Source organism: Pseudomassariella vexata (genome assembly GCF_002105095.1).
Source record: "Pseudomassariella vexata strain CBS 129021 chromosome Unknown BCR38scaffold_10, whole genome shotgun sequence".
NCBI lineage: Eukaryota > Fungi > Ascomycota > Sordariomycetes > Amphisphaeriales > Pseudomassariaceae > Pseudomassariella > Pseudomassariella vexata.
The window spans coordinates 219,679-242,527 of record NW_024467965.1 but is presented as its reverse complement, the minus strand read 5'-3'; the positions used below and the strand labels follow the sequence as shown (position 1 = coordinate 242,527).

Here is a 22,849-nt window from a genome sequence, read left to right as displayed (position 1 = left end):
TTATTTCAGAACGCACGAAGACAGCCTTCTTCGCTAGAAATATTACACCAGTTGCATCTATTAATTAGAAAAAAAGTCCGCTGAAACCCATCACGTACAAAGCTCTTGCCCTATCTACATTGTCTCACAGTCAGCGCTAGATAATAAAGTGACCCGTTTAAACTGTCACTACCCGAACCTCTCTAAGGACAAACCCGAGTTTCATCTTCACATCACCTGTCGAGGTCCATCGCAATGTGGTCTTAGCCATCGATACCCCTTGGTAGTAGGGGTTGGGTTGGTCGTCCCAACCGCTCAATGGGGTTAAGGTTGCAGTCCAACCCGGCGGCGCTGCCTACAGCCAATTAGCCAGAATATGACGGGGAGATTATGCGCTCAACATAAATTAATCGACGCTCAGCTGGCGGTGCTGCCTATAGTCATTGCAGCCAAGGTATAACAGAGAAAATGTGCTCAACATATATAAAGAGACAACATAGCACACTGCCACATGCAAAAAGAAGAGGCAGCACTCAATTCGAATGTGATTGCTTGTATCACCATTTGTCTTAAGTTTTTTTTTCCAAAAAATCCCATGATGGTAATGTGACTTGCTGCCGTTCTGCTGTACTATGTACCCAGGCAGGTGAATGCGGTTGCGGCAGCCGAGGTGGAACTGTCGTCCAACTACAACTGGTCTGTTGTCAATTGGCAGATGAGTCTGTTGCATGGAAACACGAACAGTTCTAAGAACAGTGTATATGGTACGTCAATCTTCCTTCTTACGACTTAAGAATTATTGCTGATTGGTGTTTTGAGTATTCAACTTGGGAGGAACTGGATGCGATCAGGAGGGAGGATGCGAGATCAACGTACCGCCATTTGAAGCCTATTGCGAGGGGTTCGGCAGCGGCTTTCCAGTATCTTCCGACTTCACGTATTGTGTCATGGAGAAGGATATCGGGCAAGATGACAGCGTCGTTGCTGCAAGAATCTACCCCGACAACAGTTGTGCGCTTGTTCATATCGCAATAAGCTTTTTGTTTAATGATGGGTAAGAGCATCCGTTTTTCGTAGAGACACGTTGAGAACCTTTGAACTGTTTTGACTGAATAGCAGGTCGTCGTCACGCTGGAATCTCACCGCGTATGTCCTGAAAGACTGGGCTCTCCGCCGAGCACCCGAGAACTTCACCATTGCGCCCCGGGATATCGACCCGCAAACCAGTACTGTGAGCTCATAAACTTCAGGAAAAGAGGCAAGAGCCACTTCGCCCGGAAATGCTCGATCGAGCTGGGATTGTGTTGCAGCAAGCTTGATAGGCTTATTCTTTAGCATCTGGACTGAAGATAATCCAGGCAAAATGCTACCGGTCGGACCCTCTAGGAAACCCAGTGCACAAACTGTCTTGTGAAGCTTACCGTGACAATGGGTGAAGGTAATGGTCTGCAGAGGAGTGAGCCCTGATAGTATGACAAGGTTAACCAGCAACTCATTTCATTTACTTGGTAATGAACCTGAAGCCGAGATGATTTCGCCTTAGCATATGCCCATGTCAGGTATTCTCAAACCACCCGTAATAACCAGCATCAGCCATTCCCCATTGGAGATACCGACTAGGCCAGCACTCCATAACTTAGACAGCAACCAGCTTGGCTTGATCGGAACAAATAAAAGCACAGGAATCCCCCATGATGTCAATGATAGCTTCACGAAGGGTATGATTCGTTATATTAAATGTCGAACTCACAACGCAACATTACTGTTTGAACCCGGTTGGAAGCCACCATACAGCCTCGAACCATACGTCCTCAGTGACCAGTCACATGCCACCGCGAAGTTCTTATCCCTTGCCACCAACCACCAAGGATGCCAGACGATAATTTTAACATTGTATATTCCGTATGGTCATGGTGCCAAACATTCAGACGCACAACAAGTTACTTCAGCACTACCAACTTCAGTGTTGACTAATACACATTTGTGGCGGTGCGCTGGCCTCAACGCCATCTATGTTAAATACTCATGAGTCATTGGCCTGTTAACAATGGTTTATGTACTTTAACGCTCGGCACATGACAACCCGTGGCAAGGTCTCCTTTTGCAACCTATATATAAAGCCCCTCACAGTGCTCTACTCACCATGCACTCCTTGGCTCTCAGGGTTTGAGACTGCGGAATCAAATGTCTGATCTGATCATCCCTTGAATATTTCCCACTACCATCTTCGTTTCGGCAGCAACAACATGAACTGCTGCCACGAAGATAGGCTTCTATACTTCGGAGTTCTTCGCCCCTAGCACTGGCGAGAACAACCCGTACCGAACCTTCCGGTCACAATATTTGGTAATTATAGTACTTCTGGTGGTTGTGCTCCTTGTTGACCTTCCATTGGTTGCGCTTCTGGGCGTTGTTTTCCACCTTCCGGGCTCTCTGAGCTGCGCGTCGGACCTCCTTCTTCTTCTCGTCTGTCACGCCTTGCAAGCCGTCGGGGCGGCTCACAATGGCTCGAGTGCGCCCACGACCCTCATGTTCAGCGACTTGATTACCATCGCCATCAACCTCCATGGCATCTGGACTCGATCCAGCAGCAATGGCCAGACGCTCAGCACGCTCTTCGGGCGAAGGATGGCTGTGCAGGTTTTGACGGTAATATTTATTCAAGGAACGATGTCCAACCGCGCGACCAGAGGGCAGGTGTAGCTGAGTATCATCATAGAATATAGCACGGTGTTTGTGGGCATGTGAGTGCCATCCGTCCAGCTGATGATGGTGGCGAGGGTCGTGAGACGTGTGGTGTGGATGTTTGTCAAGGCGTTCATACTGGTGATAATGCTGATCAACCGGAATGGAAGTCAGATCGTCCGAGTCACAAGATGAGGCCGAGCTGTCAGTCTCCCATCCCTCTTCCTCGCCCGTGAACTCATCACCAGCATCTCCGACCGTCGTGGCCACTCGTCTAGCTCCCAGCTTGACGCCTCCGTTTTGGTTCTCGCCACCATCCTCCTCGTCATCTGACTCATCATCTGAATAGGTGCTTCGGAAGTCATAAAACTCTCCAATCTCCAGTTGCTCATATTCCGTAGTGTAGGGAATTTTGCAATGTCCCTTGTCACGCATGTGAGTTTGCACGGCAAATGCATTGTTTTTCATCTTGCCACAGTATAAACACTCGTAGAGCTCTTGAATGCGTTGCTGCAAGGCGCCAATCAAGCCATCCAAGTTGACCAAATATTGCTTCTCGGGGATGAACATGCCATGAATTCTCTCCATATGGACGACGCTCAACGGTACAGTCGGTGACTCGTAGTTGCAGAATAGACACGATTTGAGGGTGACAACAGCGACGGGAGTCGTGGAAGTCGAAACAGCTTCACTCGATGCCTCTGATACTGTTTGGTCCGGTTTGTACTGGCCCTCTGCCGAAGGTTGAGGGTTTGTGGGACGCTTCACCGGCGAGGAACGCTCGACGGGACGATCACTCAAATTTGTTTTCTTGAGCCCCTCGACAACATCGCTGAATTCATCCTCAGCATCGGAGTCGACCTCGCCCTTCTCGCTAGGCAGGGGATCACCAAGTGAAAAAGTCGAGCTCATGACGGAGCTAGCTTCGTCATCCGGAACGCTTGCAGGCCCTCTACGCTGCATTGCCGCCTCCTTGGCCTTGTGCTTCTGACTGCCAATGTGGTTTTGATACGAATTTTCGCTGAAGTAGGTGCGCTGGCAGACATTACAGATTTGTTGGAAGCCGGCCTTGTCCGCTTCGGCCGTGGTAGCAGCACGGGCTTGGACAACCTTCTCAGTAAAAACTTCAGAAGATATCGGAGGTAGGGATGCAACCCGGCGCTTGAGGTTATATCGGCTGTAATTCAGGCAGTGGTTAGAGTCGAAGATTTCCAGCATATTGGATGCGATCAGGCACTTACTGCCAATCACTCTTCATATGGCCCTTCTGAGTGTCCGCGAATCGAAATGCGACCTGACAGGTGTTGCAAGTATATTGGTGAGACGATGGAGCAGTACCAGGTTTGGCTGCTAAGCTAGCAGCCGTTGTTCTGTTTCCAACAATCGTAGCCATCTTGTCTAGATTGTTGTGAATGCAGCAATTTGTCCAGAAAGTGATATATGGTTGGCTGTACAGTTGGCTGTGGGGACGAGTCTCCTGAAACCAGCGCGTTGGCCGGAGTCAACAACAACGATGAATAGAGACCAGTAATCTGCGTTCCAGCCAGTAATTTCAGATGGCAACAGCAGAATGGATTGTGGTGATGAAGGTGACTGAGCGTAGTGCCAGAGCGCACTGTCGTGGCGAAACCCGAGATGAAGGTGGCGGTCTTTTGACCGTGGGATGGATGCTAGGATTACTAAAGCAAAAGAGACGAAAGGGGTATGATTTTGCGACAATGCGATCGCAGAGTTTAGGTTCGGAGGAGGTTGATGACGGGCGTCGGTAGTCTAAACCCCCTTTGAATGGAGGGGAAATATTGACGAAATGGCCAATACATCCAGGGTTTTGGTGGCGTAGTGGGGGATTGAAATATCGATATGAAAAATCCGGAAAATTCTTGAGGTCAGGTACGCCGGGCTTGTCAAATCTTGGCCGCGATACCGACCGTGCATATATTTTCAAGCACTGTACTTCATACTCTGCTCATAGGTGACCGTGACTTCTAGATTCACCGGCCACAGCTCAGAATCCTACAAAAAACATGTGTTAAGTACGAATTAACACTATTAGTGAAGATCTAAAATAAATAAATAGATAACAGCATGCTATGTCAAGTGGTATGTCCCATATTATGGGTCAACTTGCAGTGAACATGTCTTCGTTACAGTGCTTGAAGCCTTCCGGGACTTCAGATGACCCCCTTCCAATGAACAGACATGCAAACAAATAGTAAAAGTAATTAAGTGCCTTACAGTGTAATTGTATCAGAATTGTTTCTGTACAATGGAAAACCTGGGAGTTTGCACCTGCCTTGTAATCAAATTAATACTACCTACCATTTTCTAGTATCCTTTACTTGAGAAAGCCTAGAAACTTCTAACACAAACTTGTGTCCTGAGGAATTAAATATGACATCAACATCAAGTTCCTGAGAATTCGGACCCCATGTGTGTTCTAAAAGTTGTGGGAACTTGGTAGCTGCAATCAAACACGATGTCTGTTGCCAAGATGGTGCGGGATGCCGAGGCTCCACTAACGCAGCCGCCATGGCAACATACGTATCAAGAAGCGCTGGAAGCGCCGGCGCGCCGGTATCCCATGATGTGACATAGGTTGCCATGCCGGGATATGCGTTGTATGCATCAATACCATGGTGAGGCTACAGCCTTTCACCTCGAAAAGTCATTAGGCTGTCGCGGAGTGTGTATCACAAGCACCCGACACTACTTACGTAGAAGACCACAGAGTCCTCCAAGTAATCCATCAGTTCAAGTTGGTCTTTATTTCCTGCATCCCCCGGCCCAACACTAGCCTTGGGATCGACAGCACCCAGAAGCCACGCGATTCCGCCATCATCGAATATCCTAGCCTTGTCAATCTGACCCTTCGAAGAACCCTGCATACCACTGAATTACCGACTCATTCTTGGAATCCCTGCGAATACCGAAGCGCATCGACTTTACCCGTATGACATGACGCGAGATGCAGCCCGGCAGGCCGATGTTGGCCACAGCCATACCAACCCGGAAGCGGATCTCGTCGCTGCTCTTTGGGAGGAGGTGCCCTTCCCGCGATTGCCTTTCGATGCGCCAGCCGAGCTGAAGGAGCTGGTGGTTGAAGTAGAGAATCCCAAGAGGGTCTACCAAGTCCACCGTGCAAGCCGGCGCCACAATTTCCAGCTATTGGTTGAGAAGTAGGTTGCGCTCTATTTTGCAAAATGTCGAAATAATGCGATGATGGATTTGGGTTGCTAACTACGGCTGCCATTGCAGGTTCATACTTCAGCTCCGATATGGCTGCGACTACGATAGCTGTCCGACACCCTCGTGCTTCAAATGTCGAAAGCGACTGGCTGGAAAGGCCCCCATCCGACGGTACAGTCCATCGAGTGCGAGAACGTTGGCAATATACATGGCGAGCCAAGACAATGCAGAAAGTCGGATGTGCCCATACTTGCAGACCCCACAAGGGCCGAGCGATGCCATCAAACCTCTGATATTTGGACCATCCGGCCGGGTAACTAAAGAACCGAGAGAAGGCCATGCATTCAAGCAAGTTAATGGACATGCCCGCAGCGGATCACCGGGGCAGAAAGATGCGCCGCGGGTCAAGCCTCGCGTTTCGCGTGCTGGTAATAAGGATGCCAGCGAAGCCCACAATAGAAACAACAGTGCTATTTCTCGAGATAGCCAGCCCTCCTCACTGTCAAGCTTGGCACCGCAAATATCTATCAGAGAACGGCCTGCGAGCAAGGACTATCGATCATTTGCTGCCAATGTATTTGGGACCGTGGCTTTCAAGATGCTTGAATGGCTCACCCCGAACAACATGGAAGCCATTTCAAATGACGCTTATAAAGCTGCACATCAGCAAGAAATAGTTGACTCGGATGCGGATGATGCGGAAGATAGCTTGTTCCTGCCAAGTGCAACATCCGCTCCCTCTTCGGTTGACAATGAGCAAGAGAACACCCCCGACAGCTCAATAAGGCCTGAACGATCCCCAAGTGAGACACCAAACCAAGGGCCAGATGTTGACGGTATTGGGAAGAGTCCCGACCGAGGATTTGATAATTCAACCTCCGACCCGAGCGTTGAAATTCGGCCAGGACACACGAGGAAACATTCTAGCAACCGCCTGCGAACATCTTCCATATCAAAGCCACAGATCAAAGTGCCTAAGGAGCACTTTTCGGATGCACATCCAGACGATGCCCGACTCATTTCGCCCCGTATATCACTACTCGAGCAGGCCACCAAGAGCCTCATGAGCAGGTCTTCCTCGAACGTGTCTCGCCGATCATCGGATGACAAACTGCCCAAGATTGTCTCTGGCGAGCAGCCTGTTGAGGCCGACGAAGCCTTGAACGCAGACGACCAGAAACACGAGCTAGATGGTGTTAACGGCGGAGATGCATCCAGTGTCGGCGAGACTTTACCGTCAGTCTACACACCGAACGAGTTGGGTGCATCCAACTTAGACAACCAAGCTTCAAGTTCAACCCCTGAGCTGGACGACCTGCTGCCACAATCATTATGCCGCCTGAGTTTCCCAGCCATCAATCTCCTCTGCGATATACTCCAAGAAGACGGCACGGCGGAGAACCACCTGTTCGAGTCACCAACTGTGTCTGGGATTTTAAAGCGTTCGCCGATGAAATCGAAACCTTGGAAACGGCAGAGAAAAGTTGAGCGTCCGTACCCTCGCAACTTAAAGCTCGAATGGAAACTGTTCGTCGAGCAGAGCATTTTCAATGTGCTCAGCGACCCACAGGCTATTTTGGATTCCTTTACAAGCCACAGGGGATTAGTTGATTCACAGTCCTTGTGGTATTGTATGCTACGAATGACGAGAGTCGCGCCGAGCGTGGTGTTCGACAGCTTGTGGGTCGCTTCAGCAAGTCTCTTCGCCCCTCCCAAGGCATTGCAGTCATCAAGGTCGCCTACAGCAAAGGTTTTCCCCACACAAGGGAGGTCCCTCACAAACAAAGAGGCGGGTTTTATTCTTGCAGTTTGCTTCCATGCGCTGGTTGCTGCAGCACCCTTCGTGACTGACTCTAGACAACTCTTGGACATGTCACGTATAAGGTCTCGAGGGTTGATACTCGCAGAATCCGGTGGCGTTGCCAGACAATCTTCAAGATTGTGTCTTCTTTATCAAGATGCTTTCTCAGATGACATGGCGTTGAGACTGGCTAGGAGACTACTTGCTGCGATCCCCACACGCCGATATTTCGACGAGCTAATAGAGCACGATCTCGACTCTAATGATGAAGAAGGTTCCGCAGAGCCAGATGTTCTGGATACTCTTCTCGACCATCTTGAATACTCCCCGCCAACTGAGACAACACCTTCTCTCAACTTCTCTCACGCCGAGCGAGAGATGCATGAAAAGCGGATCCCAATTTTGATGCTTGACTGGGCGCGAGCTGTAATGCTGAATGACTGGGAGGGAAGGCCTGATGTGTCCGGTGATGGCTCCTTTGGTGGTGCCCTCTGCCTGATTGCGGCCATGCGTGAGTCAACATGGCTTAGCCATTCAACGTTGCATAGTTTATACTGATTGATGCCGCAGATCGAAAAAAGAATTCTCTTTTGCTAGCAGATGTTGCCTTTCGCGCCGAGTATTTCGGTGACCGGCTCGACCCCATTGAGGTACCGGTGTCGTGGTTGGCATTCAACTCTACTAGGCGGAAAGTGCACCTCTTAGACTACCCCTACATATTTCACCCGTCATCCTTAGTTTCATACTTTAGAGCGATCAATTTCTCTCGGATGAGCCGATCGTACGAGGAATCGAGTTCGCTACAGAGCCGGATTAGGGCTATTATCGAACCCGAGAGTCTTGTCACAGATCTGCATCAAAAGAGTGTCCTACAAGATCTTCTCAAGACTCCATCAGCTAAATTCCTAATCCTCGACATCGGCCGTAAGACTGTCATCAGGGATGCTTTCGATCAGCTCTGGAGGCGGGAAAAACGTGAGCTCATGAGGCCGCTCAAAGTCCACCTGGGCGAAGACAGCGGGGAGGAAGGCTTTGATTCCGGGGGCGTTCAGCAGGAGTTTTTCAGACTGGCCATCGCAGAAGCGTTGAACCCCGACTACGGCGCCTTTACGATTGACGAAAGAACGAGGATGACGTGGTTTCAGCCCGGCTCGCTCCAGCCCGAGTGGAAGTTCGAGCTCATCGGGTTGCTCATTTCTTTGGCCGTCTACAATGGTCTCACTCTCCCCATCACATTCCCTAAAGCTCTGTACCAGAAACTGCTCGGCGAGCCCGTCACCGAGCTGCATCACATTGCTGACGGATGGCCGGACTTGGCCAACGGCCTCACAACCCTTCTTGAATGGGACGAAAAAGACGGTGCCGTAGAAGACGTTTTTGCGCGCACGTACGAATTCTCCATCTCCATGTTTGGCCAACCCGTATCCCGCCAAATGGAAGGCTCCAAAGGCACGCCATGGCCTCAATTCTCCCGTCATCCGGCTGCAGACTCTCTGGCATCCTCCAATCCAGACGACGCACCCCTCGTCACGGGCGACAACCGCAACGCATACGTCAGCGACTACATCCGATATTTAACCGACATCAGCATCGCCCCTCAATTCGCCGCTTTCGCCCGCGGCTTCCGCACCTGTCTGCGCCCCAAGTCCCTTCGGCTCCTGACCCCTTCCCTCCTGCAGTCCATCGTTGAAGGCACGCAGGAGATCGATATCGCGGACCTGCGCCGCGCCACGCGCTACGTCAGCTGGGATGCCAACCACCGCACCGTCCGCGATTTCTGGAGCATCGTCAAGCGCTACGACGACCGCATGAAGCGCAAGCTGCTAGAGTTCGTCACCGCCAGCGACCGCGTCCCCGTTGGCGGTATGCGGAATGTCCAGTTTGTTGTCCAGAAGAACGGCGAGGAGGAAGGCGAGGACGGGCATTTGCCTACGGCTTATACGTGTTATGGGACGCTGCTCCTGCCTGAGTATAGGGATAAAGAGGTGTTAAGGGAGAGGCTCGCTATGGCACTAGAGAATGCGCAGGGGTTTGGGTTTGCATAGAGCGTTACAAAAAAGTGGTAGACGGCATGAGGAAGACAGGCATCTCAGTACTGCGCCTTGGTGGCTAGGTTGCCTTCCGTCCTTTCGACCTCCCAGCGTTTATAGAGTATATAGCTGCGTTTCTAGCTCGAGCGTGTAGGATGTATTGATTTTGGCCATTATATAGGCATCGCAGCCGACTAGGTGAACTCTACCCAATCGATGTGAAGTCAATCTTGGTCTTGAGTAACCTGAAATGCTTGGCCGAGACCCGTATCAACACGTCTAAGCTGGTGGCCCTAATTAAACCCCATGGTAGGATACAGGATGAGATCAGTATTTAATACCAGCGGCTTTGATTGTCGCAGCGCCACAACGCCGGCTAGCTTGGTCGGATCACTCTGCCCCGTCTCCTCGCGTCATTCACACTCTCGCGGCTAGCGACAGATTTATTCCTAGTAAAGGCGAGGTTCAGATATGTGCTTCATCTATAATTCAGGTATCATGACCTTTGCAATAGTCTATGTAGCTCATCCATGCACGGTACAAGCCTTCCTTTGGCTGCGCCTTTTTGGTTTCCTAACAACAAACTTGGGCATCTAGAAATCGTCCTCCCCTGAACCGCTTACAATGACGTTGTTGACTTTCAGCACCATGCGGCACAGTTGTGTAGCCAACATTAGTTGTTGCCGTTTGCCGATCAATGGATCAATCACAAACGCCTCCTTCATGTCGTTGCTTCCACTAGCCATGCAGTCAACACCCAATTTGCCGCGGCTCGATTCTCCACCCTTGACTTGTTGTGACTTGACTTCAGCAAGAGTTGCGATGGGATTTAGACCGCTGTTCTCTGCGAGAGCCATGGGGACAGCATCAAGAGCCTCGGCGAAGGCACGCATAGCGTACTGCTCCAGGCCGGGTGTCTTGACTGCCTCGTCCTCAACAGCCAGTGAGCAGGCAATCTCTGCGGCACCTCCACCGTAGACAACGCGGTTGTCGCGCACCAGATTTCGCACCACACACAAGGCATCGTGCAGGGAGCGCTTGGCTTCGTCGATGATCTATTGACCTGTCAGCTAGTGATGGGGTGAGTTTAGAGTTGTCAGGACTTACCATCTTGTTGCTGCCTCTAACGAAGACGGTAACAGCCCTAGTGTTTGCGCATTCCTCAATCACCAGCATTTTCTCCCTCGTCGTACCAAAAGTCATCTCTCGCACGATACCAGCCTTGCCGAGCTTCTCCGCCTTCAGGTCTTCGAACCGCGGTACTATTCTGCCGTTTGTCGCAATAGCAATGAGCTCGATCTCCGGACCACCAACCCACCTTACCGCAGGCAGATCGTTCTGTAGCAGCAAATGGTTTGCCTCGTCATCGAAACCCCACTGGCAAATTACCAAGTTGGCACCCGTGTCCTTGATCTGCTGGATCATCTCAATGAACTTCTCACGCTCGTAGTTCTGCAGCTTCTTAAACTCCTCCACTGACGTGACATCAAGTCTGTGCTTGGTCTTGGGCTTAGGAGGCTCGAAAGCGCATGTTAAGATGGCAATCTTGGCATCCTTGACCTCAGAGGGCATCTGGGGATGTGAGAAGTCCTTGTCGACGATGACGCCCTTTACCAATAGGGAATCCTCCAGCGCGCCGCCCACCTTTCCGTCAACCTTGATGAGCTCGAAGTCGACGTCTTTCCGCTCTAGATCGGCAACTGATAAAACAGCATCAACGGCGATCTTGGCGAACTGGTCATGTGCCTTGGAAACGATCTTGCTGCCTAAACTCGTCCGTGCGACCTTGAGGAGGTTCTGTGTGTTTGTTTGGTTGAATTCAATGGTGTCTGATATGCGATCCAGCTCTGCCACTGCAATATCACACGCTTGGTCGTACCCGTCGGCGATTCGGATGGGGTGGATGCCCTTGTCAATAAGCTCGGCAGCCTGCTCGAGGAGAGCGCCTGCCAGCACCACTACACCAGTTGTTCCGTCACCAATCTCGTCATCTTGTGACTTGGAAAGCTCAACGAGCAGCTTCGCCACATGGTTGGAAATCTCCATCTGTTGTAGGATAGTTGCGCCATCATTGGTTACGGTGATGTCGCCATCGGGAGAAATAAGGATCTTGTCGAGCCCACGGGGACCCAGAGAGGTCTTGACAATGTTTGCGACAGTGCGGGCTGCCAAAATGTGTGACTTGACAGCTTCGTTGCCGTACTGGCGCTTCTTCTTGCCCTGACTGTTAAGTAACGGTCAGGACTTGGCCCGATCCAGGCGGGGCGAGGGTGAACAAAACGTACTCTCGGACGATAATGAAGGGTCGTCCCTGCTCATCCTTCATTACAGAAGCTATATAACCACATCAGCGTCTGAGACGTTCCGTCGTTGCGAATGCGCATACCATTCGAAAGGTCGAGATCTGGGGCTCCATATTAGCAACCAAAGACTGCATGGTGGGGTAATCGGGCGGGCGTACTCATTGCCATCTTGACGGTTTTCACAGCTCTTTTGAGCTTCGGTGGCTTGTGGTGGTGTCAAACGGTCAGTCGGCGACGTTTCGGGCAATTTCGATCCTGTGATGTGGTGTTCTTGAGCTGTCTAGTGCTTCCTTCTGCCTTGTGCTGCTGTCGAAGGTGGGATCAAGCCGACCTAGACTACGAACTTTGGAAATTTCAACGGCCCGGCAAAACTATTCCCCACTCGCAATTTCCAATTAGGTCTTCCAACGCGTTTCGGAGCCTTTAAACATCGAGTGTGTAACTGCCCCTCACTAGAGTTGACTTCAACAAGAGACGCAAATGTCGGATGATCAAGTCAAATTGCATGCTTGATGAGGTGGATTGCGGCTCATTCTGCTGTCAGAGAGGGACCTGACATTATGCGTGTTATTGAGTCCAATACTCATACGATGAGGTGGTTTTCGTCCTGGTAGCATATCGAGTTGGTCATTGTCTGCTCTCCTTATGGTGTTGACAAGGAAGTCGACTTTGAAGTCATTCGGCTGGATCCATTATCCTATGTTCGCAGCACTTGCTTCTCCTTAATTGCCGACCGTGTCAGTCGAGCAGTATACACGATACGCGAAGAGCATGGGATTTGCCCGTCAACCATCGTTGTTGTCTAGTGCTTTTCACATGAAGTGGCTAATTCTGAGCCCATCAACAAGTGTATGGACTCTCGTCCATCACTGGCATCATCTGCTATGGATAGTTCCCAGTCCAGATTTGCAGCCATGCTCGGACAAAGTATTGGCATCGCCCCAAACAACAGACAGTTAATCTGCAGTCATCTGGCACTCACAATGAAATACATCTCTAGAACCCACTCTCAGCCTCGTCCTTGGCCACGACCTCAAAGTCATCAATGGGCTCAGCGACGTAGCACCAGTGATCAGGTCCCTCCTCGGCTGCCTTCTGTCCACCCTTGTTCAACACACCTCTCTTAGCCGACGTGCGGTCGATCCGCTTCTTTAGCAAGAGCAGGTCTTGATTACTCTTCTCGGTCACCGTTTGGTACATGGAGAAACCCTATTCAGCATTGGGCGTCAGCCAATGATTATCTGCGGTCATTGTTAGAGAGGGTTGGCCGGGCATATTCACCATCTGCAAATAGACCAATAACTAATTCACCTGTGGCATCGTACGCTCACTAAGACCAGAAAACCCTGCTGTACCTCCCTGCTCACGCGGCAGACCCTCGCTGTGCTAATTAGTGTGGTAGAGGGGAAGCGCAGAGGGCAGCGGCTTCTGAGTTTGGAAGAGGATGGCCTTGGTGGCAACGTGGCCCCTGAGGTCTGCATACTTGCTCTCGTTGCTTCCATTGCCATTATCCGTAACTTCCCTGAGCTGCATAGTGGGCAGCTGACCACTCTGTGTGGATGACCAGAAGATTTTGGCAAGTCAGCAGCGCTGTACGGATCCTGGGCGCCACCGCGGACTGATGTTTAAATTCATATTGCATTTGTAGATGAACTGATTGAACACGTCCACGTCACCCAAGGCCTCATGCTGAATCTATTTCGCAAGAAATCATTATGTGAGAGATAAAAAGTTGATTGATAAGTTGCTGATTGTTTATACAATCACACAATAGACCCAGATCCGGTATTTCCGCGACGAAATGTATCCCCCTTTTCAGCAACACTACTCATCCTCTAAGCATCCTCGGGTATGAAGTACCAGGCGCATCCATCTCCTCAATCAGCGCCGCCACAGTAGGGTGCAAGCCCACAGCGGTGGCCCTAGCAGCCCACTGACGATACGTAGTGCATGGGGATTTGGTGCGGCAAGCACATGCGTGTTAGCCAGAGAGTTGAGTCGACGTTCGCGCTCTTGATGGAAGGGTAGTATTCGAGGTGCGAGGTATCAGCTCCATCATGGATGACGTCAACTTCGCTGAAAATAGCGGCAGCGTCTTCCATGGAGAGTCCGAGACGCACAGAACGCAAGTCACCTTTGAAATACGACACTCGTTCGTGCTGGGGAAGTTGTTTAGACACGAGACGCTCCGACAGTTGGCGTACAGCCACACATATGACTTTCTCGACTTGGTTCTCCTCGAGCAGATGGTTCAGCAGGTGATTTCCAAGCAAGCCGCTCACTCCTGTAAGAAGAACAACTTCTGGTTGCGACTTTGCAGCAGGAGAATTCCCAGCTTGGAGCGCGAGGTCGGCGAAGTCTGCAAGGAGGCGTGGATTCCGCATCATAGTCAATCTTGCCAGTAGATCCACCAACATCAACTCATCACCTGGCGGTGAAGGAGACCGAGACTGATCGACAGTGGTGGCAGCCAAAGACTGCTGACCATCTGGAGTTAGCGTCTTTGAATCAACGGGTGAGTTTTCGCTGCTTTACGCTCGTCGGTGGAAGCAGGGCCCTTGCTCGGTGGGACCGAGCTAGTAGCTGGAGGGTGAGCAGGAACATCCTGACTTTTGCCTGCACCTATCTGGGGGATCAGCTCAGGCGGCACGTTTTCGGCTACATGCTTGGCGAGATTCGCCATCGTGTCATTTCCCATGATCTTGAGCACGGGTATGCGGACGTGGAAGTTCTTCAGGAACCAAGACCGAACGTCGACGGAGATAAGAGAGTCCAGGCCAATCTCGCTACTTCGCATAGTCATGAGGTGCTTGTCGGGCGTGGTCATCTGGAGGATATTTCGAAGCTGTGCTGCGAACGTGTCTGGTAGTTACGTCAGAAAAGATCCTACCCACTAAAACATGAATTGGAGAAAGGCCACATACCTTGAATGACCTTGAGAAGCTCGCCTTCGGTCTTGCAGCCTTTCAGCATGTCTGCTATGGATAGAGAGGCCGCCTGTCTAGACTTTTCGCCGCTGGAGCCTGTTCGGTGGTTGATGAAGTGCAAGAATTTGGGGTCTTTGCACCACCTGGGCCGCTCATCAGCGTTCGCCGCGACGTCCAAGAGACCAGTCGAGACTTCGGGTCCATCCCTAGAATTGGGAAGACCGGCTTCGATGCCTTCAGCAAACAGCTGGTGGAAGTCCTCCTCCGACAGATGCATCAAGGCCATTTTAGAGACGGTTAAGTCGAGAGCCTTGCTGGATTCTCTCTCCATATACCCGGCCCCAACGATGGCGCCCACGTCCAAAGCGCAGGCCGTCAGGCCACGCTTTCTCCGGTTCGCTGCCATGGCACACATGAACATGTTGGCCGCGGTGTAATTAGCCTGTCCCAGATTACCAACGACACCGTTAATGGACGAAAAGAAGATGAAGAAATCGAGGGGTTGGTGATCGAAAATTCGATCGAGATACACGCTTCCAAGAACTTTTGGCCGAGCTACACCCATGAACTGTTCGTACGTCATGTTGAGGATCGAGACATCTCGCAAAACCATGGCGCCATTTAGTACACCGGCGATGGGCGGAAGTGTATCACAGATGGTCTTGTGTACCGAGCGAAGGCGCGGCTCATCGGTGACATCGCTGGATACATCAGCTCTGGGCAGGAGGAGGAGAGGGGAGAAGGCATGCAAATCCTTATCTTACCATGGAATGATGGTCACCTTGACCCCCTTGCGGTCGTGGGCTCGTACCCACTCGGGTGCAATATTAGGGTTGCGACTCGTCAAAACAAGATAGCGAGTACCGCATTCGATCATCCAGTCACAAAGCGATATTCCAAGCGCTCCAGACAACCCCACCATCCAGTAGGTCTTATCAGCCTTGAACATAGGCCTGGAGTCTAGCCTAGACACATTGGCTAGCTGTTTGGGAGACTTTGACCAATCTACAATCGTCGAGAGCTCGACTGGGATCTGTTTTCCAACGAGGTCCTCGAGGGCAAGGACGGTGGAGGTGGTATTGGAAGCCTGCGCGCTGCCTGAGTATGATTGAGCATATTTGAATGCCCTCTGAGCTAAGCTGTTCAATAATCCAGCTGATGAAGCAACAGCGGGAGTCGCATCGGCAGAATACAACGTCTCCACTGTCTCCTTGCGAACATGCCGAGAGAGAGCCGCCAGCATTGTGAGCTCATTGTCGGATCGTCGAATGGTGTGGTTGGAGAGCCCAACGAAAGCCCGGGTGCCTTCAGGCAAAAAACGGCTGGCTTCTGCTCTGCTGAGGTAGGGAGGGATCGGCAGGGCTGAATCAGCTTCTGCTTCTTCTGCGGAGTCGGTGGTAAATACAACTCCCAGATTCTTCTCCAGGGCCTCAGCACTGATCGCCTGATGGAGTAGGCTCGGTGCATTATGTACAGCCAGCGTCTCACCAGCAACAAGAGGATCGCAAATCGCTGCCGCGACCAAATAGGCGGCTGCTAGTGAAAGAATAGTGGCTTCGGGGAGACCACCCAGCTCACAAGAGACTATCGCCTTAGCAGGAATATTGAGAACGGATGTCAAGGATGGAACAAGGGCCATGTATTTGGTTCCAGTGCTCTCACCCAGCACTAGGAACTTTGGGCCCACAGGGGTCCCGAGTGCGTATAGAAGCGAATGAGTTATGCGCAACGCAACCGTCGTCTCTGAGCTCTCTGACGTGCCATAATGGGACAATTCCTTGAGAACATAACCAGCGGGTTCCCGCTGCAGTTGGACCGCAGACTGGCCGATGTCTACCTCATGCTGGATCGGGCGGAAGGCAGAGTTATACCGGTCATTCGCCTCAGGCATGGCGCGAAGCCGCGAGATGAAATGATGGTCCGAGGCATCCAGGACAATTTCCGATTCCACGGTCCACAGTATGTCAGTCCTGTCCTCTGGAACCTCAACCTGAAGCCGCAGAAGAGCCTCTGCGATCTTCCTAGCATCAAGCTTGGTCGCGTCTGGTACATCCAGGAATTGTAGCCGGAGGCCCGGCGTCTCAAGATGAGCCGTGCGGCCGAAGCCAACCATCATATTTGCATACGGCTGGTCCGATTCTCGGCCACTGGTCAACCACAGAAGTGTCTTTCCCACTTCAAACATTCGTTTGAGGTCATGCCACTCACTTGGTTGGATGTCGTCGAATACTGCCCCGTCAAGGTCTGCCAGACTGACCACCGTGGAAGTCGCATCGGCAAAGTCATAATCAACATCGGCCAGGGTCTTGAAGACACGGATTTTATCGGCAGCATAGGGCATAAGAATTAACTGCAGAGCCTCCACGAGGTGGGCCGTCTTGGCGGTCTTGCCACCAACGATGGCAAGCTTCTCGATCCGATGAGCCTCGGGCGGCGAAGATAGGGGCTCTCGAATGAAATGGACCTCGTCGTTGGTTGCCTGAGCGACCCAGACAGTAACGCCGTAGACATCCTCTTGTTCCTTTGGCGTGGCCGTATCGACGCCTGAAAAGCCAGTTGCCTTCAGGATCCGATCCCACTCCTCGCCACTGACGAAAGGAGTCAAGGCCCTGCCCTCATCAACACCGAGCCACCACCCAGCCAGAGGCCCGAATATAAAGCCGCCAGTCGTGCAATTGCGGCAGCCTTCTCCAATGACCAGAAGGCCGCCTGGCTTCAGGAGCCTTCGCAGATAGTGCATAGTCTTTTCCAGCTCGGCAGTAGCGTGGACAACCAGAGATCCAACGATGACATCATACGAGCCCTCAGCATACCCCTGATCAAGCGGGTCTTTTTCAAGATCAAACACCTTGAAGCGCATTTGGTCCTTGTAGTCGGAGAAGAGGGTAGCGGCATTGTCGAAGAAGCCGGCTGAAACGTCGGTAAAGGTGTAGCTAAGGAAGTTTCGGTCCAAAGCTGGGAGGATGCTCTTGGTAGCACCACCCGTCCCAGCGCCGATCTCCAGAATGTTCATGTGTGGGTACCGGTTGCAGATCTGGACAAGCACTCGGCTCAGCCACTTGCAAACCTGCTTGAATCCGAAGCCGACTGTGTAGTAGTCATCGAGGAGACCAGACTCGCGGAACTCTGCAAGCATGGTGGTCTCTCCCCGGAAGACACGGGGCATCTGCTGGCCGACCAGATGCATGATCTTCACGTCGGGAATCAGATCCTCGTATGGGTCGGTGGCTTTGTAGACATCCGCCAGCGTATCTTGCTGCCATTCCTTTTCGACCCACGGATTTTCACCTCTGGCCACAAGAGCTGTCATGTGCTGAGCATAATTCAAATAGCAGCTGTTGGGACGCTCGCGCCTGGCGAGAGCGTCCGCTGGAATCTGCTTGTCGAACTCACGCAAGTAGTATGTTGACATGCGTTCAAGCATTCTCAGGACCTGCCTGTCCTCCTCAGTGACAGTCGTGTCAGCAGAGGCATCGCCCATGTCCGGCTCGCTAGGGAACCAGTGCATTTTCGAGAAGACCTTCCTATCATCAGAAGCAGTCATGCTGCCGAGAGGTCGGAGCGTCACGCCTTCCACACGAATGGCTGCGCTGGCGCTATGTTTGGAATATATGGTGCAGTCTCCGGTAAACCCCTGTCCATCGGCGATTGGGCGGAGCCATGCATCAACATGTGATTGCTCGTCGCTGTCTCGCTGTCCGCAAAGCGCTGGATTCACTCTGATGCGTGAAATGCTGGTTGGGAGGTGCATGATGCGTAACTGCTCGTCGTATGGGTACGCATAGGCCAGAATGATGCTTTGGAATGAGGCGTCTAGCTTGGCAGGGTGCACGAACAATGCCTCTTCTCCCGTTTCGTGTGCCACCATGTTGATGTGGCACGTCGAGAGCCCATGCTTTCTGCGCAGGCCAGATAGTGACTGGAAACGCCCGCTGAAGTTGTAGCCCAGGTCTGCCAGGGAACGGTAGAAACGCTCTGTTTCGACAGCAATGGTATGCGGAGGAGTGGCGGCCCGTTCGGGAAAGATGAAAGGCGAGGGCTCACCAAGGAATACATCCAAATCACCAGTGGCAGCAAGAGTCAGTTCGTTTGATCCTAGATCGGCCGAGAAGCTGAACTCAGCCTTGATATGATGCGATGAAGCGTGATCTATCCCGGTCAACCTGATGACGACTTCCACACCAGCCTCCTCGTCGCTAAAATCCACGGCTTGGCGGATATTGAGGTTGTTCAGCTCGAGCAGCCGGATCGACTTCCCCTCGGCAAGAGACTTGGCGGCTTCGAAAGCCGTTGATGCGTAACCAGCTGCTGGGAAAACAGTCTGACTCTGTACACGATGCCCATCCAACCAAGGAAGCTCGCTAGCACGTAGTAGGTTATGCCATTCCAGGGAATGCGGAGCGCTGTCAGGAGACACGTCACCGAGAAGGGGGTGGGGCGCATCTTTCCTTGTCCGTAGCTTAAGCGACCTTCGAGATTCATGCCAATGCGAAACGCCGTGGTTCCAAGGATATGTAGGCAAACCCTTCACAACACTGTATGACCGCTTGCTGTTGCCACTCACAGCGTTGTCAAACCGGTCCAGGTCGATCGAGTTCTTGTCAAGACGGGTCCAAAGGGATCCAAGGCCTGTGGACAGACTAGCAACGGCGTCGGTGGCTCGGACCAAAGTGCCAATGTACGGAATCTCCTTCTCCAAGACCTCTTGTATGGTCTGGCTTGCGGGTCCTTTGAGTGCCGGATGGGGGCCAATCTCGATGGCGATATCGTATTCGGTACCAGAGGCTAAGGCAGTGCTCAGAGCCTGGGAGAAAAGCACAGGTTTTGTCATGTTCTCGGCCCAGTATGTATCGCTCAACTGGAAATCGAATTCTGTTCCCAAGTACACTGGTTTGTTATACACACTCGAGAACCAGACGCACTTGTTGTCTTCAGTAGGCTTCCGTGCCTTCACTCCAGATGCACGGACGGACTGTACATAGGGATCAAAAGCCGGAAACATGTGTCTGGAATGGTAGGCTTTATCGACTCGAAGTTTGCGGCTGAACTTGTTCTCATCTTGGAGAATGATCAGAAGGTCGTCGACGGCATCCTCATCCCCCGAGATAGTTACGCTCGAGGACGAGTTGCTTGCAGCCACGTTTATGCGGCCAATAAACTCCTCATCATTACAAAGCACTTCAGCGTCTTCCATCGAGGTACCGACAGCCAACATAGCGCCCTTGGCACCAGTAGGGCTCGCTGCGAGCTGGGCGTGTAGGCCACGGTAGTAGGCCACGACCATGGCGTCGCGCGCAGTCAAGAATCCGGATGCGTAAGCCGCGGCGATTTCACCCGATGAATGGCCCACAACTGCATCCAACTTCACATTCGCCTCTCCAACGCGGGAAGTCTTAGAACTAGCAAGTAACTCAGCTTGCAGAGACCAGGTGGGACGATCGGGAAGTGGCTCAAGGTAGGACTCAAGGTCTTGGATTATACGTCGAGCCATGGTTGAATACTCCAGCAACTCGGCGCCCATACGAGCATATTGCGCACCTTGGCCAGTAAAGACGCCCAATATCTTGGGAGCCGCCCTGGCAGAAGCGGGCAGGGCTCTGACACCAACAGGTGAACTCTCATCGTTCAGCACACCCGCCATCTTGGACCTCAAGTCCTCGGTTGAGCTGGCAGTGAATGAGACACGGTACGGAAAGACAGAGCGGCGATGGCGCAAGGTGTAGGCTAGATTCTTGGCATCCACGCCGTGATTGGACTCGAGGAAAGCTGAATAGTCTGAGAGTCCCATGCGCAAAGACTGTTCCGACAACGCCGAAAAGACGAAAGGGGTGAAGAGAGTGGTGTTTGAGTCATCAGGAGAAGCTGGACTGGGTCCGTCGTAACTTTCGAGGATCGCGTGGGCGCTGGGAAAAGAATTTCAGTAAATGGCAAATAAGCCGTTGTTGATATGATAAACTTACTTTGCTCCCCCGAACCCAAAGCTATTCACGCTGGCACGCCGGAGCCCTCCCTTTGCAGCAGGCCATGGCCTAGCCGCAGTCGGGATTTCGAGGTTGTCGTAGAAAGGCTTCACGCCATCGCTCAGGTTGTGGAACAAAAGATTCGGCGGGATGAGAGAGTTCTGCAACGCCAGCGACGCCTTCAATATAGCCGCTATACCAGCCGTCCCCTCGGTGTGACCGAGCACAGTCTTGATGGAACCCACGTACAGAGGGTGGGCTCCATGTCGAGATTCCATTTTGTCTCCGTAAAAGGCCTTGGCAATCGCTTCAGCCTCGATCGGGTCACCGGCTGGGGTCCCTGATAAAGGAGAAAGGGGGAAAGCGTAAGATAAAAGGTCTCGAGATCATGGTCACGATTTGAGACTTACCTGTACCATGCGCCTCGAAGTATTGCGGGCGATCTGTCTCAGCCTGGATATCCAGGCCGGCTTTTTCATATGTGGCGCGGATCAGGGCTTTTCGTGCTACGGCACTGGGCATCGTGATACCGGTTGTAGCACCATCCTGGTTAAGGCTTGTTTCTCGGATAATGCAGTCGATGCTGTCGCCATCAGCGATTGCCTGGCTAAGCGTCTTCATGACGACGACTGCAACGCCATCGCCACGAGCATATCCGTTCGCATCACGGTCCCACATCTTGCTGCGGCCATCAGGGGAAAGCATTTTCAGCTTGCTCTCGAAGATGAAGTTTTCAGGGCCGAGAAGCAGGTTCGAGCCGCAGGCCACCGAAACGCGCGACTCGCCAGAGCGCAGGGCTTGTACGGCCATGTGAACGGCTACCAAACTGGACGAGCAAGCTGTGTCCATGGTAATAGAAGGCCCGTGCCAATCGAAGAAGTAAGATATGCTGGTGAGAAGGGTCAGTTAGGATAGCAAGGCGTATGACGGGATCTACCCACCGGTTGGACAAGATGCTGCGACCGATGCCAGTGGAATGGTAGGTTGGCGCGGATTGCAGTTCGCGCAACAACAAATCCTCATAGTCGTTACGCATGACACCTACATAGACGCTGGTATCCGAGCCACGCAGGCCATTCATAGCAAGACCGGCATCCTCCAAGCCCTCGTAGACAGTCTCCATGAGAAGTCGTTGCTGAGGATCAATGGCCCGCGCTTCTACGGGCTTGATCCCGAAGAACTCCGTGTCAAACTTGGCGACGTCCTCGTTGATCATGTAGGCATGACGCACGTTGGTATGGCCGTGGTGCGCATTGTTGACATGGTAGAAGCCTTTGGCACTGAACCTCTCGTCGGGAATCTCTCGCCGTACATCCTTGGGCTCGCGCAGGAGCTCCCAGAGCTTCGAGGGTGATGTAGCATCGCCAGCAAAGCGGCAGGCACTGCCTACGATGGCGATAGGCTCGTTCAATATTGGAGCCATGTTTGTGTTGAAGTCGTGGGCGCCCTATGAAGTTTTGGAAATTGTCAAAGTTGCTTGTCCAGACGAAGAAGCTTCAAGGCATGGGTGTCAAATTGGTGTCTTGGGAAACATGTAAGTCACGTAATATATTATTTGACGGTCTCGAGCCCCCTACGTGTACAAATGAGCGCATGTTAAGCGCTCCCTTCTGGTTGCCGACAATTCATGATCACATACTCCATAAACGCGTTTCAGACAGCTGGTGTTGTCAATGAGACTGCTCTCAGAGGCACAGACGGAAGCCGGAATCAATCAGAGAGCTTCCGGCCTCCGTTGCAGCCCCGATGTTGCAGCTCCAAGCGGGACCCTGCGTCCGAGTGCGTTAATCATCGCCATTGGATAGTTTGCCGGGTCTCTTTCTCGGAGGAGCATAGGCCAAATAGCTGAGTGATTGCGACCTGACGTAAGAGGGGCGGGCAGAGTTGCTGCAAGACCTCAAATGCAGCCGGGATATCGAATAAATACCGCAAGTCTAGGTCTATCTGGCAGAGTCGCGCTTGAAGTTATGCTTTAGAC

General features: G+C 52.1%; 5 protein-coding genes across 5 annotated transcripts; 1 reads left to right on the top strand and 4 right to left on the bottom strand.

The window, feature by feature from the left end:
- Positions 1 to 866: 866 nt before the first annotated feature.
- On the bottom strand, positions 867 to 2,048 carry BCR38DRAFT_30741 (uncharacterized protein). The gene is made up of 2 exons (XM_040854627.1): positions 1,730 to 2,048; positions 867 to 1,442 (listed from the first exon to the last, which is right to left on the bottom strand). Exons 1-2 carry the CDS (start codon positions 1,782 to 1,784, stop codon positions 1,024 to 1,026), a joined length of 474 nt encoding a protein of 157 aa, XP_040713346.1. The 5' UTR covers positions 1,785 to 2,048; the 3' UTR covers positions 867 to 1,023.
- Positions 2,049 to 2,313: 265 nt separating this feature from the next.
- BCR38DRAFT_487023 (C2H2 type zinc finger-containing protein) lies at positions 2,314 to 4,057 on the bottom strand (the record flags this gene model as incomplete). Its single annotated transcript, XM_040864103.1, has 2 exons — positions 2,314 to 3,841; positions 3,906 to 4,057. The coding sequence occupies 2 exons, from the start codon at positions 4,055 to 4,057 to the stop codon at positions 2,314 to 2,316; spliced, it is 1,680 nt and encodes a 559-aa protein (XP_040713345.1).
- Positions 4,058 to 5,244: 1,187 nt separating this feature from the next.
- Positions 5,245 to 9,865, top strand: BCR38DRAFT_525695 (uncharacterized protein). The gene is made up of 3 exons (XM_040865329.1): positions 5,245 to 5,840; positions 5,920 to 8,162; positions 8,222 to 9,865. Exons 1-3 carry the CDS (start codon positions 5,620 to 5,622, stop codon positions 9,694 to 9,696), a joined length of 3,939 nt encoding a protein of 1,312 aa, XP_040713344.1. The 5' UTR covers positions 5,245 to 5,619; the 3' UTR covers positions 9,697 to 9,865.
- Positions 9,866 to 10,140: 275 nt separating this feature from the next.
- Positions 10,141 to 12,302, bottom strand: BCR38DRAFT_439731 (T-complex protein 1). The gene is made up of 5 exons (XM_040860654.1): positions 12,143 to 12,302; positions 12,068 to 12,085; positions 11,967 to 12,015; positions 10,789 to 11,905; positions 10,141 to 10,736 (listed from the first exon to the last, which is right to left on the bottom strand). Exons 1-5 carry the CDS (start codon positions 12,150 to 12,152, stop codon positions 10,275 to 10,277), a joined length of 1,656 nt encoding a protein of 551 aa, XP_040713343.1. The 5' UTR covers positions 12,153 to 12,302; the 3' UTR covers positions 10,141 to 10,274.
- A 1,604-nt stretch (positions 12,303 to 13,906) lies between these two features.
- On the bottom strand, positions 13,907 to 22,294 carry BCR38DRAFT_411149 (putative polyketide synthase; the record flags this gene model as incomplete). The annotated part of the gene is made up of 7 exons (XM_040858543.1): positions 13,907 to 14,472; positions 14,520 to 14,846; positions 14,909 to 15,612; positions 15,676 to 20,814; positions 20,872 to 21,211; positions 21,282 to 21,760; positions 21,813 to 22,294. The coding sequence occupies 7 exons, from the start codon at positions 22,292 to 22,294 to the stop codon at positions 13,907 to 13,909; spliced, it is 8,037 nt and encodes a 2,678-aa protein (XP_040713342.1).
- Between the last annotated feature and the right edge of the window lie 555 nt (positions 22,295 to 22,849).

Excerpts from the sequence above, each read along its gene's own strand:
- BCR38DRAFT_30741 (XM_040854627.1), bottom strand. The coding sequence starts at position 1,784 with ATGGTTCGAGGCTGTATGGTGGCTTCCAACCGGGTTCAAACAGTAATG. Across the intron at positions 1,443-1,729 it reads TCAAACAGTAATGTTGCGTT|GGCTCACTCCTCTGCAGACC; the intron begins GTGAGTTCGACA and ends TCATACTATCAG.
- BCR38DRAFT_525695 (XM_040865329.1), top strand. The coding sequence starts at position 5,620 with ATGACGCGAGATGCAGCCCGGCAGGCCGATGTTGGCCACAGCCATACC. Across the intron at positions 5,841-5,919 it reads TTCCAGCTATTGGTTGAGAA|GTTCATACTTCAGCTCCGAT; the intron begins GTAGGTTGCGCT and ends CTGCCATTGCAG. Across the intron at positions 8,163-8,221 it reads CTGCCTGATTGCGGCCATGC|ATCGAAAAAAGAATTCTCTT; the intron begins GTGAGTCAACAT and ends TTGATGCCGCAG.
- BCR38DRAFT_439731 (XM_040860654.1), bottom strand. Across the intron at positions 11,906-11,966 it reads CCCTTCATTATCGTCCGAGA|TCAGGGCAAGAAGAAGCGCC; the intron begins GTACGTTTTGTT and ends GTTACTTAACAG. Across the intron at positions 10,737-10,788 it reads TTAGAGGCAGCAACAAGATG|ATCATCGACGAAGCCAAGCG; the intron begins GTAAGTCCTGAC and ends ACAGGTCAATAG.